At 49.8% G+C, this 15,164-nt stretch overlaps 1 protein-coding gene across 2 annotated transcripts in view; it reads left to right on the top strand.

The window, feature by feature from the left end:
* LOC140389213 (uncharacterized) overlaps positions 1–14,881 on the top strand; it is a 31,971-nt gene extending 17,090 nt beyond the window's left edge. The window contains exons 1-2 of one of the 2 annotated variants that reach the window (XM_072473392.1): positions 10,122–10,177; positions 12,213–14,881. In XM_072473392.1, coding sequence (XP_072329493.1) covers positions 12,668–13,699 — 1,032 coding nt within the window. In that variant the 5' untranslated portion in view covers positions 10,122–10,177; positions 12,213–12,667 and the 3' untranslated portion in view covers positions 13,700–14,881. Of the gene's footprint in view, positions 1–10,121; positions 10,178–12,212 lie in introns of those variants that run through there. The other variant, XM_072473393.1, reaches the window with a different exon arrangement.
* The last annotated feature ends 283 nt before the right edge of the window (positions 14,882–15,164 follow it).

Raw genomic sequence — 15,164 nt, 5'->3', positions numbered from 1 at the left:
TCTGGGTCACTGTCCGTGTGGGGTTTGCACATTCTCCTCGTGTTTGCGTGGGTTTTGCCTCCACAACCCAAAGACGTGTACGGTAGGTGGATTGTCCATACTAAAATTGCCTTTTAGTTGGAAAAAATGAATTGGGTACTCTAAATTTTTTTTTTTTAAAGTTGTTGTCAGTGCAACATGAATAATTCCTAAGAATAATTCCACTTGCCGGAACTCCCCATTGTAGTGATAGATCGGGATGGCATTTAAAAAAAAAAAATGTTTTATTAAAGTTTTTCCAATCAGCGTTTTTACATAACAAAAATAGAAATACAGATAGTAATAAAAAATAACAATAAACCTAGCCTAAACCTTACAATAAGACTACTTACAAAACAGATTTTTTTTTTTATAAACAGAACAAGGTGGGTTTTGACTCCATGCCCAAATCACATTATATCAACAGTACCCCCACCTGAACCCCCCTCCCCTCCCCCCCAGGATGCTGCTGACGCTTACTGCTCCCCTAGAAAGTCAAGGAAAGGTTGCCACCGCCGGGAGAACTCCTTCAAGGACCCTCTCAAGGCAAACTTTATTCGCTCCAGACCGAGGCACCCCGCCATTTTGCCAACCCAGGTCTCCACACCCGGGGGTTTTGAGTCCCACCACATTAGCAAGATCCGTCTCCGGGCTACCAGGGAGGCAAAGGCCAGTACCTCGGCCTCTTTCACTCCCCCCCCCCCGCCCCTCCCCCCCCCCCCCCCCCCCCGCCCCCCTCCCTCTCTCTCTCTCCCCCCCCTCCGAGGGCATCATGATAATATTCAGGAGCCTCCTCACATTTGCGTTCAGCTGCCTGCCCTTAATAAAACCCGTCTGGTCCTCCCCAATCACTCCCAGGACACAGTCCTCTATTCTGGTGGCATCCACGTTCAGGAGCGTTATCGGCCTGTAGGACCCATACTGAAGTGGATCCTTCTCCTTCTTCAGGATAAGCGAGATCAATGCCTGCGACATTGTCGGAGGGAGGGTCCCTTTCTCCTTTGCCTCATTGAAGGTTCTCATCAGGAGCGGGCTCAGCAGCTCCGAGAACTTCTTATAAAATTCTACGGGGAAGTCGTCCGGGCCTGGGGCCTTGCCCATCTGCATGCCTGCCAGCCCCCTGACTACCTCCTCCAACTCAATCGGGGCCCCCAGTCCCTCCACCCGCTCTGCTTCCACCCTTGGGAACCTCAACCGGTCCATGAACCGCCTCATCCCTTCCCCCTCCCCGGGGGGGTTCCAACTCATAACCTCCCGTCGAACTCCCTGAAGACTTCATTAACCCTCTCTGGGCTCAGCACCATGTTGCCTTCCCTATCCCGCACGCCCCAATCTCTCTGGCCGCCTCCCTTCTGCGCAGCTGGTGCGCCAGCATCCCGGGATGGCATTTTTAAATGGCGTCCTGATCTCTGAGGCCCCCAAAATAATCCTCAACCTCCCCCTCCAAGCCGAATGCAATATGGTCGGGTACCCCGCCGCCTCCAACACCACACCAGGCAACCCCTTCCCGATTGCACGCGTACACAAAATACCAATTTGGCACCTTGGCAGTGCCTCTGCCAGTGCCACTTGGGCACCTTGGCAGTTCCAGGCAGGCATGCAGGTGGCACATGCATTGAATCTCACCAAGGCACAGGCTGCTCCTGCCCAAAGGGTCACCTTGGAGAACCCCACAGGTGCCATTCCGTCTGTCTCTGTTTGTGGAGACCAGTACCAAACAGCGCCCACCGAGGTCTTTGAAGCAAAGGGGTTGAATCCCAAAGCCTCAGTACCTCGGGAATCTGCACAGCAGAGTAGGGCTTACTGCCTCGATCTAATATGCAGATTTGCCAAAAAGTGATCGCACCCATTGTGGGTGGGCTTCATCTCGCAAGGTCTCACGTGATTGTGTTGAATCTTGTGAGATTGAGTTGAATCTCACGAGGTGTTGTGGGCGGGGTAGTTCGTGGGAGGGGGGTCTCCTGGCTTTCAACGGCTGTGGCGATCTGCTTTCCCAGCGGAGCATGGCCTAAGGTTTGTGTCCAGGGTTTTTGGGCTTTGGGAGAGGAAAATGCACCAGGATATCCCAGGACAATAACCAGAAGGGCTGAATGAGTCAACGAAATTGGAGCTGAAGGAAGCTGAACCTCCACAGCAGGCAGAGTTGTAAGAAAGCGAACCCTGGATCATCTACTCACATAATGAGCCCCAGCACACTCCCTAAGTCACCAAATAACTCTCCCAGCAACAGACACACTCCCCAGTCACTGGGCCATTTTCCCTATTCAGATCTCGTCTCTCCTGTGTCCCGCTCTCTTATACATGTGCTGATCCCACTGTCGTGTTATTCACCCTGGAGTAACACGGACTGCAACTGGATGCAGTTGTACTGGAAAGCAGACACCAAACTTAGACGTTGGTTCAATACGATTTATTGAACTCTTGTAACAATGCACACAGCTTGCTGTGGGTTGACACTCTACTACTCCAAGTGTGCTAACTATACCAGACTAGCTCAGAGCCACATGTAGAAGGTGCTGACTGATATATACACCCTGACTGTCACTACAGTTGTCACCAGTGGAAAGAGGCAGAGTGCTGATGCCTCGTGTGTTTTATAGTGGGAAATCCCCCTCTAGTGTTCTGTCTGGTGATTGGTTGTGTTGTGTCCTGTGTGTTGATTGGCTGTACTGGGTGTTTGTCACTGCCTGTCTGTATCTCATTATGTGCATGAGTGCATATCATGACATCCCCCCTTTTAAAAAAAATTTCTGACGGTTGCTTAGAGCATATACGACAGTATATACAGATATAACTATTTACAGTGAACGGTGAGTGAATGAATATGTACATGAAAGGTGTCAAGCGTGCAGATATAGAACAATATGTACAAGATAAGTGTCTATAAGTCCAATCTTTGGGGCTGGCGTTGGATCCTTGTCGACCGCCTGAGAGGTGGAGGTGGGGACGACGGCGCCTTGACGGGTGGGATTGCAGACAGATTGGTGGCCTCATGGAGCGAGGTATCCGGTGGAGGCTTAACAACAGCTGGAAATGTGAGATTTGGTGGTGGGCAGGCAAGTTTGCATAGTGCCCTTCTGTTGCGCCTGACAATGGAGCCATCAGCCATACGAACCACAAACAACCTGGGAGCAGCCTATCGAACAACAACAGCTGGGGTTGACCAGCCCCCATCAGGTAACTTGATGCGAACAGCATCTTCCGGGGAGAGCACAGGCAAATCAGTAGCATGAGCATCGTATGTCAGCTTTTGCCGGTTCCTGAGTTGCTGCACCTTTTGCAGCACTGGGAGGTGATCCAGGTCTGGTAGGTGTATGGCCGGAACAGTCGTCCACAGGTCTCTAATCATAAGGAGTTGTGCCGGAGACATACCGGTGGACAGAGGGGTTGCCCTGTACGCCAGCAGCTCAAGGTTGAAGTCAGAAGCCGAGTCTGTAGCCTTGCAGAGCAGTTGCTTCACGATATGGACCCCTTTCTCAACCTTCCCGTTAGATTGCGGGTAATGCGGGCTCGAGGTAATGTGATTGAACTGGTATAGCTTCGCGAAGGTGGACCACTCTTGGCTGTGGAAGCAGGGACCATTGTCACTCATGACAGTGAGCGGAATACCATGCCTGGCAAATGTCTCCTTGCAGGCTTTGATGACTGTCCTTGATGTGAGGTCTGACAGCTTCAGCTTCCGGGTAACTTGAGAAGTAATCTATGATGAGCACATAGTCACGCACATTGGCGTGAAAAAGGTCGATTCTCACCTTAGACCACGGAGAGGTCACGATCTCGTGCTGCTGGAGTGTTTCTTTGGGCTGAGCAGGCTGGAAACGCTGGCAGGTCGCACAATTGAGGACCATGTTGGATATGTCCTGGTTGATTCCAGCCTGCCGGGCCCTGTGCCTACATTTCTCGACACCGAGGTGTCCCTCGTGGATTTGTTTGAGCACTAAGCTCTGGAGGCTGCGAGGAATAACAATACGATCCAGCTTGAGGAGGATCCCCTCGATGACTGTCAGGTTGTCCTTGACATTAAAGATCTGAGGGCATTGCCCTTTCTACCAACCATTCGCAAGGTGATGCATTACCCACTGCAGAAGAGGGTCCTTGGCAGTCTCTTCTTGAATGTTGACCACTCTTTCATCTGAGGCCGGGAGGCTGCTGGCACACAGTTGCACTTGTGTCTCAATTTGGCGGATGAAGTCTACCTGTTCACAGGGCGAGGTGATGGAGAGTGACAGGGGCACCTGCAATTATTTGCTCCTTGCCTGGTGTGTATACTAACTCAAAATCATACCTGCGGAGTCTAAGGAGAATGCGCTGAAGCCTGGGCGTCATGTCATTCAAGTCCTTATGAATGATATGGACCAAGGGTCTGTGGTCAGTCTCTCCTGTGAAGGTTGGTAGACCATAGACGTAGTCATGGAACTTTACAATGCCGGTTAGGAGGTCCAGGCACTCTTTTTCTATATGAGCATACCTCTGTTCAGTAGGAGTCATGGCCCTTTACGCATAGACCACTGGAGCCCAGGACGAGGAGTCAGCCTTCTGGAGGAGCACCGCAACGATGCTGTCCAGGCTGGTATCCGTGGAGATTTTTGTCTCCCTCTCCGGGTCAAAGAACGCTAGTACCGGAGCAGTGGTGAGCTTTACCTTTAACTCGAGCCACTCTGCTTGATGTGTGGGTAGCCACTGGAATCCAGTGGACTCTTCACCAGATGCCTGAGAGCCGTGGTGTGTGATACGAGGTTGGGAATGAACTTTCCCAATAAGTTAACCATACCGAGGAAGCGTAGTACTGCCTTTTTGTCTTCTGGGGTCTTCATGGTGTTGACGGCCTTGACTTTGTCCGAATCTGGTTGCACACTGTGGTATTATAATGTATTGTAGTACCCGAGAGGCTGTAGACCATTGGGTAAACCTAGGAGTTTACCATTGGCTGTTTGGTATGTAGCTCCGCCCTGATAGGCGGGAGGCAAAAGTAGACATTGGGCCGCTCCAAAATGACGCTGGTAATATAGTGATGGGAGAAAAGGAAATAGCTGAGGAACTAAATAAGCACTTTGCGTCAGTCTTCACAGTAGAAGACACGGGTAATATCCCAACAATTCAGGAGAGTCAGCGGACAGAGTTGAATCTGGTAGCCATCACAAAGGAGAAAGTGCTAGAGAAACTAAGAGGTCTAAAAATTGATAACTCTCCGGGCCCAGATGGGCTACATCCTAGAGTTCTAAAGGAGATAGCTGACGAAATAGTGGAGGCGTTAGTTATTATCTTTCAAAAGTCACTGGAGTCAGGGAAAGTCCCAGAGGATTGGAAAATCGCTGTTGTAACTCCCCTGTTCAAGAAGGGAACAAGGAAAAAGATAGAAAATTATAGGCCAATTAGCCTAACCTCGGTTGTTGGCAAGATTCTAGAATCCATTGTTAAGGCTGAGATTTCTAAATTCTTGGAAGTGCAGGGTCGGATTAGGACAAGTCAGCATGGATTTAGTAAGGGGAGGCCGTGCCTGACAAACCTGTTAGAGTTCTTTGAAGAGATAACAAATAGGTTAGACCAAGGAGAGCCAATGGATGTTATCTATCTTGACTTCCAAAAGGCCTTTGATAAGGTGCCTCACGGGAGACTGCTGAGTAAAATAAGGGCCAATGGTATTCGAGGCAAGGTACTAACATGGATTGATGATTGGCTGTCAGGCAGAAGGCAGAGAGTTGGGATAAAAGGTTCTTTTTCGGAATGGCAACCGGTGATGAGTGGTGTCCCGCAGGGTTCAGTGTTGGGGCTACAGCTGTTCTCTTTATATATTAACGATCTAGATGACGGGACTGGGGGCATTCTGGCTAAGTTTGCCGATGATACAAAGGTAGGTGGAGGGGCAGGTAGTACGGAGGAGGTGGGGAGGCTGCAGAAAGATTTAGACAGTTTAGGAGAGTGGTCCAAGAAATGACTGATGAAATTCAACGTGGGCAAGTGCGAGGTCTTGCACTTTGGAAAAAAGAATAGAGGCTTGGACTATTTTCTAAATGGTGACAAAATTCATAATGCTGAAGTGCAAAGGGACTTGGGAGTCCTAGTCCAGGATTCTCTAAAGGTAAACTTGCAGGTTGAGTCCGTAATTAAGAAAGCAAATGCAATGTTGTCACTTATCTCAAGAGGCTTGGAATATAAAAGCAGGGATGTACTTCTGAAGCTTTATAAAGCATTAGTTAGGCCCCATTTAGAATACTGTGAGCAATTGTGGGCCCCACACCTCAGGAAGGACATGCTGGCACTAGAGCGGGTCCAGCGGAGATTCACACGGATGATCCCAGGAATGGTAGGCCTAACATACGATGAACGTCTGAGGATCCTGGGATTATATTCATTGGAGTTTCGGAGGTTCAGGGGAGATCTAATAGAAACTTACAAGATAATGAATGGCTTAGATAGGGTGGACGTAGGGAAGTTGTTTCCATCAGCAGGGGAGACTAGGACCCGGGGGCACAGCCTTAGAATAAAAGGGAGTCACTTTAGAACAGAGATGAGGAGAAATTTCTTCAGCCAGAGAGTGGTGGGTCTGTGGAATTCATTACCACAGAGGGTGGTGGAGGCCGGCACGTTGAGTGTCTTTAAGACAGAAGTTGATAAATTCTTGATTTCTCAAGGAATTAAGGGCTATGGAGAGAGAGCGGGTAAATGGAGTTGAAATCAGCCATGATTGAATGATGGAGTGGACTCGATGGGCCGAATGGCCTTACTTCCGCTCCTATGTCTTATGGTCTTATGGTCTTATGATAGGCAGGGTATACGAACTGGTGCCGTCCCAGCAGGCCTCATTCGGTGCCGAAGATCGAGTCTATTAAAGCCTTCAGTTATGTTACAACCTCGTCTTTAATAGTAATTGATCATGCATCAATTTAATAGACTAATCTTAAGCTGAAAGGATGGATCTTCGAATCAAGCCGGAGTGCCTACAACTCAGCCCCCACGCGGAGAACTCGGCGGCGATCTTTAAGCACTGGCTGGCGTGCTTTAAAGGCTACCTCGAGACGGCCGGAGGCACACCCTCAGGAGAACAGAAACTGCATCTCCTGCACTCAAGGGTAAGCCCTGGGATATTCATCCTCATCGAGGAGGCGGAGGACTTTGATGCTGCGATTGAACTGTTAAAAGGACATTATATCCGCCCTGTAAATCAGGTCTACGCACGTCACCTGCTTGCAACTAGACGGCAAAGCCCCGGGGAATCGTTGGAGGAGTTCTACCGTGCGCTACTGGTGCTGGGCAGAAACTGTGGCTGCCCGCAAGTTTCGGGGAGCGAGCACATGGAACTCCTAATCCGGGCTGCCCTCGTAGCAGGTATAAGCTCCTCAGAGATCCGCCAAAGATTCTTAGAAAAAGACACCCTGGGACTTAGAGAGGCACGGGCCCTGGCAGGGTCCATGGATGTTGCCTCCAGAAACGTGCAATCCTACGCGCCCGACCGCGCGGCAGCCCCCTGGGCTGCGTGGCATCCCGCAGCGGCAGCCCCACAGACCTTCCCCGTGTCCCTGCAGGCTTGCGCTGTAAGACGGCCCGCGAACTCCGTCGGGCCCCGCTCTTTCTTCTGCGGGCAGGCGAAGCACCCCCGCCTTCGCTGTCCGGCCCGCACCTCCACCTGCAAAGGGTGCGGCAAGAAGGGCCATTTTCTGGGGGTGTGCCAGGCTCGAGCCGTGGCCGCGGGCTCCAGGGACTCCGGACCGCCGCGGCAATCTTCTCTTCGGGCCCCAGGCAGCCAGCACACACCGCCACCCCCCTATCCTAGGGCCAGGTGCGACCCACGGGCGCGGCCATCTTGCCCCTCGGACACCACGCTGGACGGATGGGCGCCGCCATTTTGTCCATCCCGCCACCATTTTGTCCATCCCCGACCACCATGTGCGACCCATGGGAGATGCCATCTTGGATGGGGCCCCAGGACCCCAGCACGGCCGATTACACGCTGCCCAATCAAAACCCGCAACTACTTCATCTGGCCTCGGTGACTCTGGACCAAAATCGACCTCGGACACTCGCAACAGCAACGACGACGGTCTTCATCAACGGCCACAAGACGTCCTGCCTGATCGACTCTGGGAGCACGGAAAGCTTGATACACCCCGACACGGTAAGGCGCTGTTCACTTGTTACCCACCCTGTAAACCAAAGAATCTCCCTGGCCTCTGGGTCACACTCGGTGGAGATAAAGGGGTTCTGCCTCGCAAACCTCACTGTCCAAGGTAGGAAATTCAACAAGTTCCGCCTTTATGTCCTGCTGCACCTCTGTGTGGCTACACTCCTGGGGTTGGACTTCCAATGTAACTTGCAAAGCCTGACCTTCAAATTTGGCGGCCCTATACCCCCCTCACTGTCTGCGGCCTCGCGACCCTTAAGGTCAACCCGCCTTCCCTGTTTGCGAACCTCACCCCGGATTGCAAACCCGTCACCACCAGGAGCAGACGGTACAGTGCCCAGGACCGGACCTTCATTAGGTCAGAGGTCCAAAGGCTACTGAGGGAAGTAGCCATTGAAGCTAGCAACATTCCCTGGAGAGCGCAAGTAGTGGTGGTAAAGACCCGGGGAGAAACATAGGATGATCATTGACTACAGTCAGACCATCAACAGGTTTACGCAGCTGGATGCGTACCCTCTCCCCCGCATATCCGACCTGGTAAACAGGATCGCGCAATTTGAAAATGAAATGAAAATCGCTTATTGTCACGAGTAGGCTTCCATGAAGTTACTGTGAAAAGCCCCTAGTCGCCACATTCCGGCGCCTGTTCTGGGAGGCTGGTACGGGAATTGAACCGTGCTGCTGGCCTGCTTTGGTCTGCTTTAAAAGCCAGCGATTTAGCCCAGTGAGCTAAACCACTGATAGGCAGGGTATAAGAACCGGTGCCGTCCCAGCAGCCCTCATTCTGTACCGAAGCTGCTGGGGAACAGATCTAGTCTATTAAAGCCTTCAGTTATGTTACAACCTCGTCTTTAATAGTAATTGATCGTGCATCACACACCCTGCTGGGATATTTGATTGCCCCAAAACTTGATGGATGACAGGCCAAAGGAGCACTTGGCCTTGTTCAACTTGAGGCCGTTTGCATGGATACGTCGAAAGTCTTGTTTGAGACGAGATATGTGTTCCTCACAGGTCGTGGCCCATATGATTACATCATCTACGTACACAGACACACCCTCAATGCCCTCCATCATCTGTTCCATGATCCTGTGAAAGATTTCAGAGGCTGAAACAGTGCTGATCGGCAGGCGGTCATAACAGTATCTTCCGAAAGGTGTATTAAACGTGCAGAGCTTCCTGCTGGACTTATCCAGTTGTAACTGCCAGAAACCATGCGATGCATCTAGCTTCGTGAAGAATTTGGCATGTGCCATCTCACTGGTTAGTTCCTCCCGCTTCGGGATCGGGTAGTGTCCCCACATTATGTTCCAGTTAAGATCTTTGGGATCTATACATATGCGCAGAGTGCTGATGCCTCGTGTGTTTTATAGTGGGAAACCACCCTCTCGTGTTCTGTCTGGTTATTGGTTGTGTTGTGTCCTGTGTGTTGATTGGCTGTACTGGGTGTCTGTCACTGCCTGTCTGTATCTCATTCTGTGCATGGGTGCATATCATGACACCCACTACTGCAAGTTATCGCTGCCTTGGATGCTGTGGCTCTTCTGATCTGCTGTCAAACACATCCGAGGCTACACATCCCACACCATTCCCGTACCAGCCTCCCCGAACAGGCGCCGGAATGTGGCGACTAGGGGCTTTTCACAGTAACTTCATTTGAAGCCTACTTGTGACAATAAGCGATTTTCACACTGATGCTGTCAGTTTGAAAGCCTCCGAGGATGAAGAAAGCTGTTCCCACACTAGAAAAATCTCTGTCAAACATTTACCAGGGGAACTGAGACAGCAGCTGCCATAAGTGAGGTTTTATTCAGATGGGCCAATGACAAGTTTAAATCCCCACCTGAGCTGCTGCTCAAAGTCGCCTCCGTTTCCCCGGTCAGTTTCCCAAACTTCAGGAAACTCCTGTTCCTGCAGAAACATTTGGATTGTCTGTGAGAGACGTCAATCAGAGAGCCCACCCACTCTGCCCATTCTCTCCTCTTCCTCTACCACAGCTGCTTCACTTCCTGTAGGGACTCCAAACCAAGTCAGGAGATGGTGAGTGAAGGAGCAGAATTTAGAAGAATTACATTGCACAATATCCACACTAATGTTCAGGCAGTCTGACTATCCTGTGGGCAATCAGGTGTGCAAATGCCCCTTATGCTGTGTGACAAGATCCAGCTCAGAGACCTGGGCTGGATTCTCCGCACCCTGACGCCGAAATCGCGGCGGGCGCGGAGGTGGAGAATCCACTTTCCCTCCGTTCGGAACCGGGATCGGCGCCGGTCCCCTGATTCTGCGGGCCCCGAAAAGCGGCGTATTGGGCACCTCCCCGGGGCCATTCTCCGCCCCCGGCCAACCGGGCTGCAGACTCAGTCCTGGTCGGGGGCGGGCTGAGCGGAGGGCAGGGGGCCGGGAAATGTTTGTGTCGGCGTTGAGGGTCGGACTCGCGGCCGATGGAGGGGTTTATTTTTCGAGGCCAGCTCCGAGGTCCGAGTCCGCCCTGGAGCACGGCCGCTGCAGGCCTACGACCCGGAAGTGCGGGGCCCATATCTGCAGCAAAAGCTGCTGGATCTGCGCCGGGTCCCTGCTGGCCCCCTGGGGCGGGGCAGATGTGGCCCTTTCAATGCAGGGGTTCTGACGTGAAACTCCCCAGTTTCACATAGTGAGGGTGTTTATTGGAAGCATTTCCCTGATTTACAGGCTGAGTTTTGTTGATGGGTCATTGCTGAAGATCAGAAGGTGAGGTGTAATTATCTGGGAGGAGCAGAGACACATTTATTGAAATGTCTTTTAATGTCTTTAGTGATTTTAACCAGGTTAATACTCTTGGGTTCGAATCCCACTGTGAAGGTGGATTTGAATTCCATAAAATATCTGGAATTAAAATTCTAATAATGACCCTGACACCATTGCCGATACAAAAACCCACCTGCTTCCATTATGTCCTTCAGAGAATCATATAGAATTTACAGTGCAGAAGGAGGCCATTCGGCCCATCGAGCCTGCACCGGCTCTTGGAAAGAGCACCCTACCCAAGGTCAACACCTCCACCCTATCCCCATAACCCAGTAACCCCACCCAACACTAAGGGCAATTTTGGACACTTAAGGGCAATTTATCACGGCCAATCCACCTAACCTGCACATCTTTGGACTGTGGGAGGAAACCGGAGCACCCGGAGGAAACCCACGCACACACAGGGAGGATGTGCAGACTCCGCACAGACAGTGACCCAAGCCGGAATTGAACCTGGGACCCTGGAGCTGTGAAGCAATTGTGCTAGGCCAACACGACTCCAGATCCACAACAATGTTGCTCGCTCTTAAATGCCCTCTGAAATAGCTGAGCAAGCCATTCAGTTCAGAAGCAAGCAAATACTGGCCTTTCCAATGCTGCCCCGTTAATGAATTTTAAAAATCAGCTAAACTGAAGAAAAATTCTCCTTGGCTTCCAGCACTTCCTGCTCAGTCTGTTTTCTTCAGAAAATGTAGGAAAATAAAAGGAAAAATTTCAAAATTTCCATTGAATTAACATTTCTCCTGAGTGTTTTTATAATAATAATTGCTTATTGTCACACGTCGGCTTCAATGAATGTGAAAAGCCCCTAGTCGGCACATTCCGGCGCCTGTTCAGGGAGGCCGGTATGGGAATTGAACCCCTGCTGCTGGCCTTGTTCTGCATTACAAGCCAGCTGTTTAGCCTACTGTGCTAAACCAGCTTAAACACATAATTGGAGGGTGAAATTGGTCTTTGCCAGCACAGCACAATCTCACAGTGAATTAATAGCCTGTTTTACACTCCGCCTGAATGTCTTTTCCATTGTTCTCACGGTGCCTGGAAGATGGGTTCTGGACGGAAGGAGGAAATTAGCTACATTGTCTGCTCCTGGTCACTATTTTGTGTTCCTGCTGGAAACAGAGGGTGTGTGACAGTCAAAAGCGAAAAGGAAGGATTTGTATCTGATCCCCACACAGGGGAATAACAGACTGACGCTCACTGTGAACAGTCTCTAACTGGGGAGTCAGTCTGTTCAGCAAAGGGGGAGAGGGAGTTGGAGGAAATCATGTTTCCTTTTCCTGTTTTACAGAAGGATTGCACCATACTACACCAGAGAATACAGAGAGGATAGACACCACTGATAGATCCTGACCAACACCCAAGGAACAACTGCAGAACTGTCGTAAGACATCCAGTCCCTTCACAGCATTGCTCATCACAGAGAAGGTTGGGCAGTGAAACCATCATCAGGAAATCAGCCGGGTCAGGGGAGCTTTGCATATCATCAGATCTGAAATTGTCAGTGATGTGGAACCTTTCCGAAGGTTCAGCTGATCGATCAGGGTGAAGCAGGGAAGAAGTGTGAGTGGACTTCAAGTGCCGTGAGAGCTTCAAATAGTCGTCAAGCCTCATGAACCACTGACTCATTCGTGCAGGTGAGAGGCTGTTCAATTGTGAGGTGTGTGAGGGGCGCTCCACAGTACATAAGATCTCCTAACACACAAAGTGCAACTGTTGTCCCACTACTAAGCTAAAGATAGCTACATGGCAGAGAAAGCTTTGAAGTGTGATGTGTGTGATCAAGCTTTCACATATCCATCGACATTGGAGGCTCACCAACGTAGTCACACTGGGGAGAGACCATTCGAATGTGAGGTGTGTAACAGGGGCTTTACACAATTATCAGCCCTGGTGAATCACCGACGAGTTCACACTGGGGAGAAGCCGTTTGAATGTGAGGTCTGCAACAAAGGTTTTGCACAATTATCTACCCTGGTAAAACACTGGCAAATTCACACTGGGCTGAAACCATTCACTTGTGACGTGTGCAACAAATCATTCTCGCAGTCATCGAGCCTCCACGCACACCAACGCACTCACACAGGGGAGAAACCGTTCACGTGTGATATGTGTAAGAAATCATTCTTGACAGCATCAAATCTTCGCAAACATCGACCCATTCACACAGGTGAGAAACCCTTCACGTGCGAGGTATGTGACAACTCATTCTCATCATCATCGGATCTCCGTAGACATCAACGCATTCACACAGGTGAGAAACCCTTCACGTGCGAGGTGTGTGACAAATCATTCTCAACATCATCCGATCTCCGTAGACACCTACGCATTCACACTGGTGAAAAACCATTCACGTGTGAGGTGTGTAAGAAATCATTCTCAACATCATCGGATATCCGTGTGCACCAACGTATTCACACAGGGGAGAAACCATTCACTTGCGATGTGTGTAATAAATCATTCCCATGGTCATGGACTCTCCGGAAACACCAGCGCACTCACACAGGAGAGAAACCATTCAGGTGTGAGGTGTGTGACAAATCATTCTCAGCATCATCGGATCTCTGTGTACATCAACGCAGTCACACAGGAGAGAAACCATTCAAGTGTGCTGTGTGTGACAAATCATTCTCAAGGTCCTCAAGCCTCCTAGTCCATCAGAGGAGCCACACAGGGGAGAAACCATTCATTTGCGAGGTCTGTGACAAATCATTTTCAGTGTCAGGGAACCTCTGTGCACACAAACGCACCCACACGGGACAAAACATTCACCTGTGATATGTGTAAGAAATCATTCTCTTCATCCTTCAAACTCCCTAACCACAAAAGCATGCACACCGGACAAGCCATTCACCTGTGACATGTGAAATAAATCATTCTCATCATCATTGAACTTCCACAACCACAAAAACACACACAGGGATGTCCGGTGTCAGGGGTGTTATAAATCATTCTGCACAGGCTCAAATCTCCCAACGGCATCAGAGGATCCAGAGGTTTGCGATCGACATTTTGTGATGTCTTTGACCTCCTGGGAGGATTCACATAGGAGAAACTCTTCAGGTGCAATGTTTGTATTTGTGCATTTCACCCACTCCACCAATCTCTTAAAGCACCTGCAGATCCACACTGGAGAGAAACCATTCAGGTGTGAGACCACACCAGTCAATGTATCTCCTGGTCCATCAACACACTCACAGGGGAGCAACCCAATGAGTTCTGTCTGAAATCCTTCACACAGTTGTTGGACTTAACCTTGAGTTCTTGCCAGTCTGTCATCAGAGTGTGGATCTCTATACAAACTCCCTGCAAAGGATGTTCAGTGGTGTTGGGGCACAGAACAAGAAGCAGCTTTCACTCACATCAAACAACCAGTGACGATAATGCCAGGTACTATGATTCTATGGTGTCAATGATGAAGTCACCCTGCAGTGAGATGCCAGTGAAACAGGAGTTGGGACCAACCCTCATGCAGCAAGGACAACCAGTTGTGTTTGTATCCAGAGCATTAACACAAACTGAACAATGCTACGTGCAGATTGCGAACGAGTGCCTGGATATTGTCTTTATTTGTGAGCATTTCAATCAGAACCTGTTTGGGAGAGAGAAAGTGATGATAGAGTCTGACCAAAAAACACTTCACAGCATCTTTCTCAAACCGCTTCTATCTGCTCCAAAGTGTTTACAAAGGAAGTTACTGCATTTGCAGAGATATCATTTGGAAGTGAAGATTATATCTGCCTGTGCAATGTGTTTGTAGGGACAGACAAAATTGGAACAGATGAAAAAGATCAAAAGTTTTTTTTGTGCAAGTGTGATCATTTTCTTTGTGGACCATTATGTGGAGTAACTTTGGAAACAACAAGGGAGATGTTTGGATAAATCTCTTTGGACACCATGCATATCATTTTAATGTGACCTCTGATATTATAATTTGCAAATAAAGGTTTGAAACAGTAACCATTTTACAGACCACATGGAACATTGTTTAAAATTCAAATTGCTCCAAATATTTCTGGACGAAGGGGTTTCCTGAAGCTTGGGAAACTGACCGGGAAAACGGAGGTGACTGAGCAGCAGATCAGGTGGGGATTTAAACTTGTCATTGTCCCATCTGAATAAAACCTCACTTCATGCAGCTGCTGTCTCAGTTCCCCTGGTTTGACAGAGATTTCTAGTGTGGGAATAGCCATAAGACCATAAGACATAGGAGCGGAAGTAAGGCCATCCGGCCCATCGAGTC

The sequence above is a fragment of the Scyliorhinus torazame genome, chromosome 14 (genome assembly GCF_047496885.1).
Source record: "Scyliorhinus torazame isolate Kashiwa2021f chromosome 14, sScyTor2.1, whole genome shotgun sequence".
Lineage (NCBI taxonomy): Eukaryota > Metazoa > Chordata > Chondrichthyes > Carcharhiniformes > Scyliorhinidae > Scyliorhinus > Scyliorhinus torazame.
The sequence above is the reverse complement of the archived record's forward strand: the minus strand, read 5'-3'. Positions and strand labels throughout refer to the sequence as shown.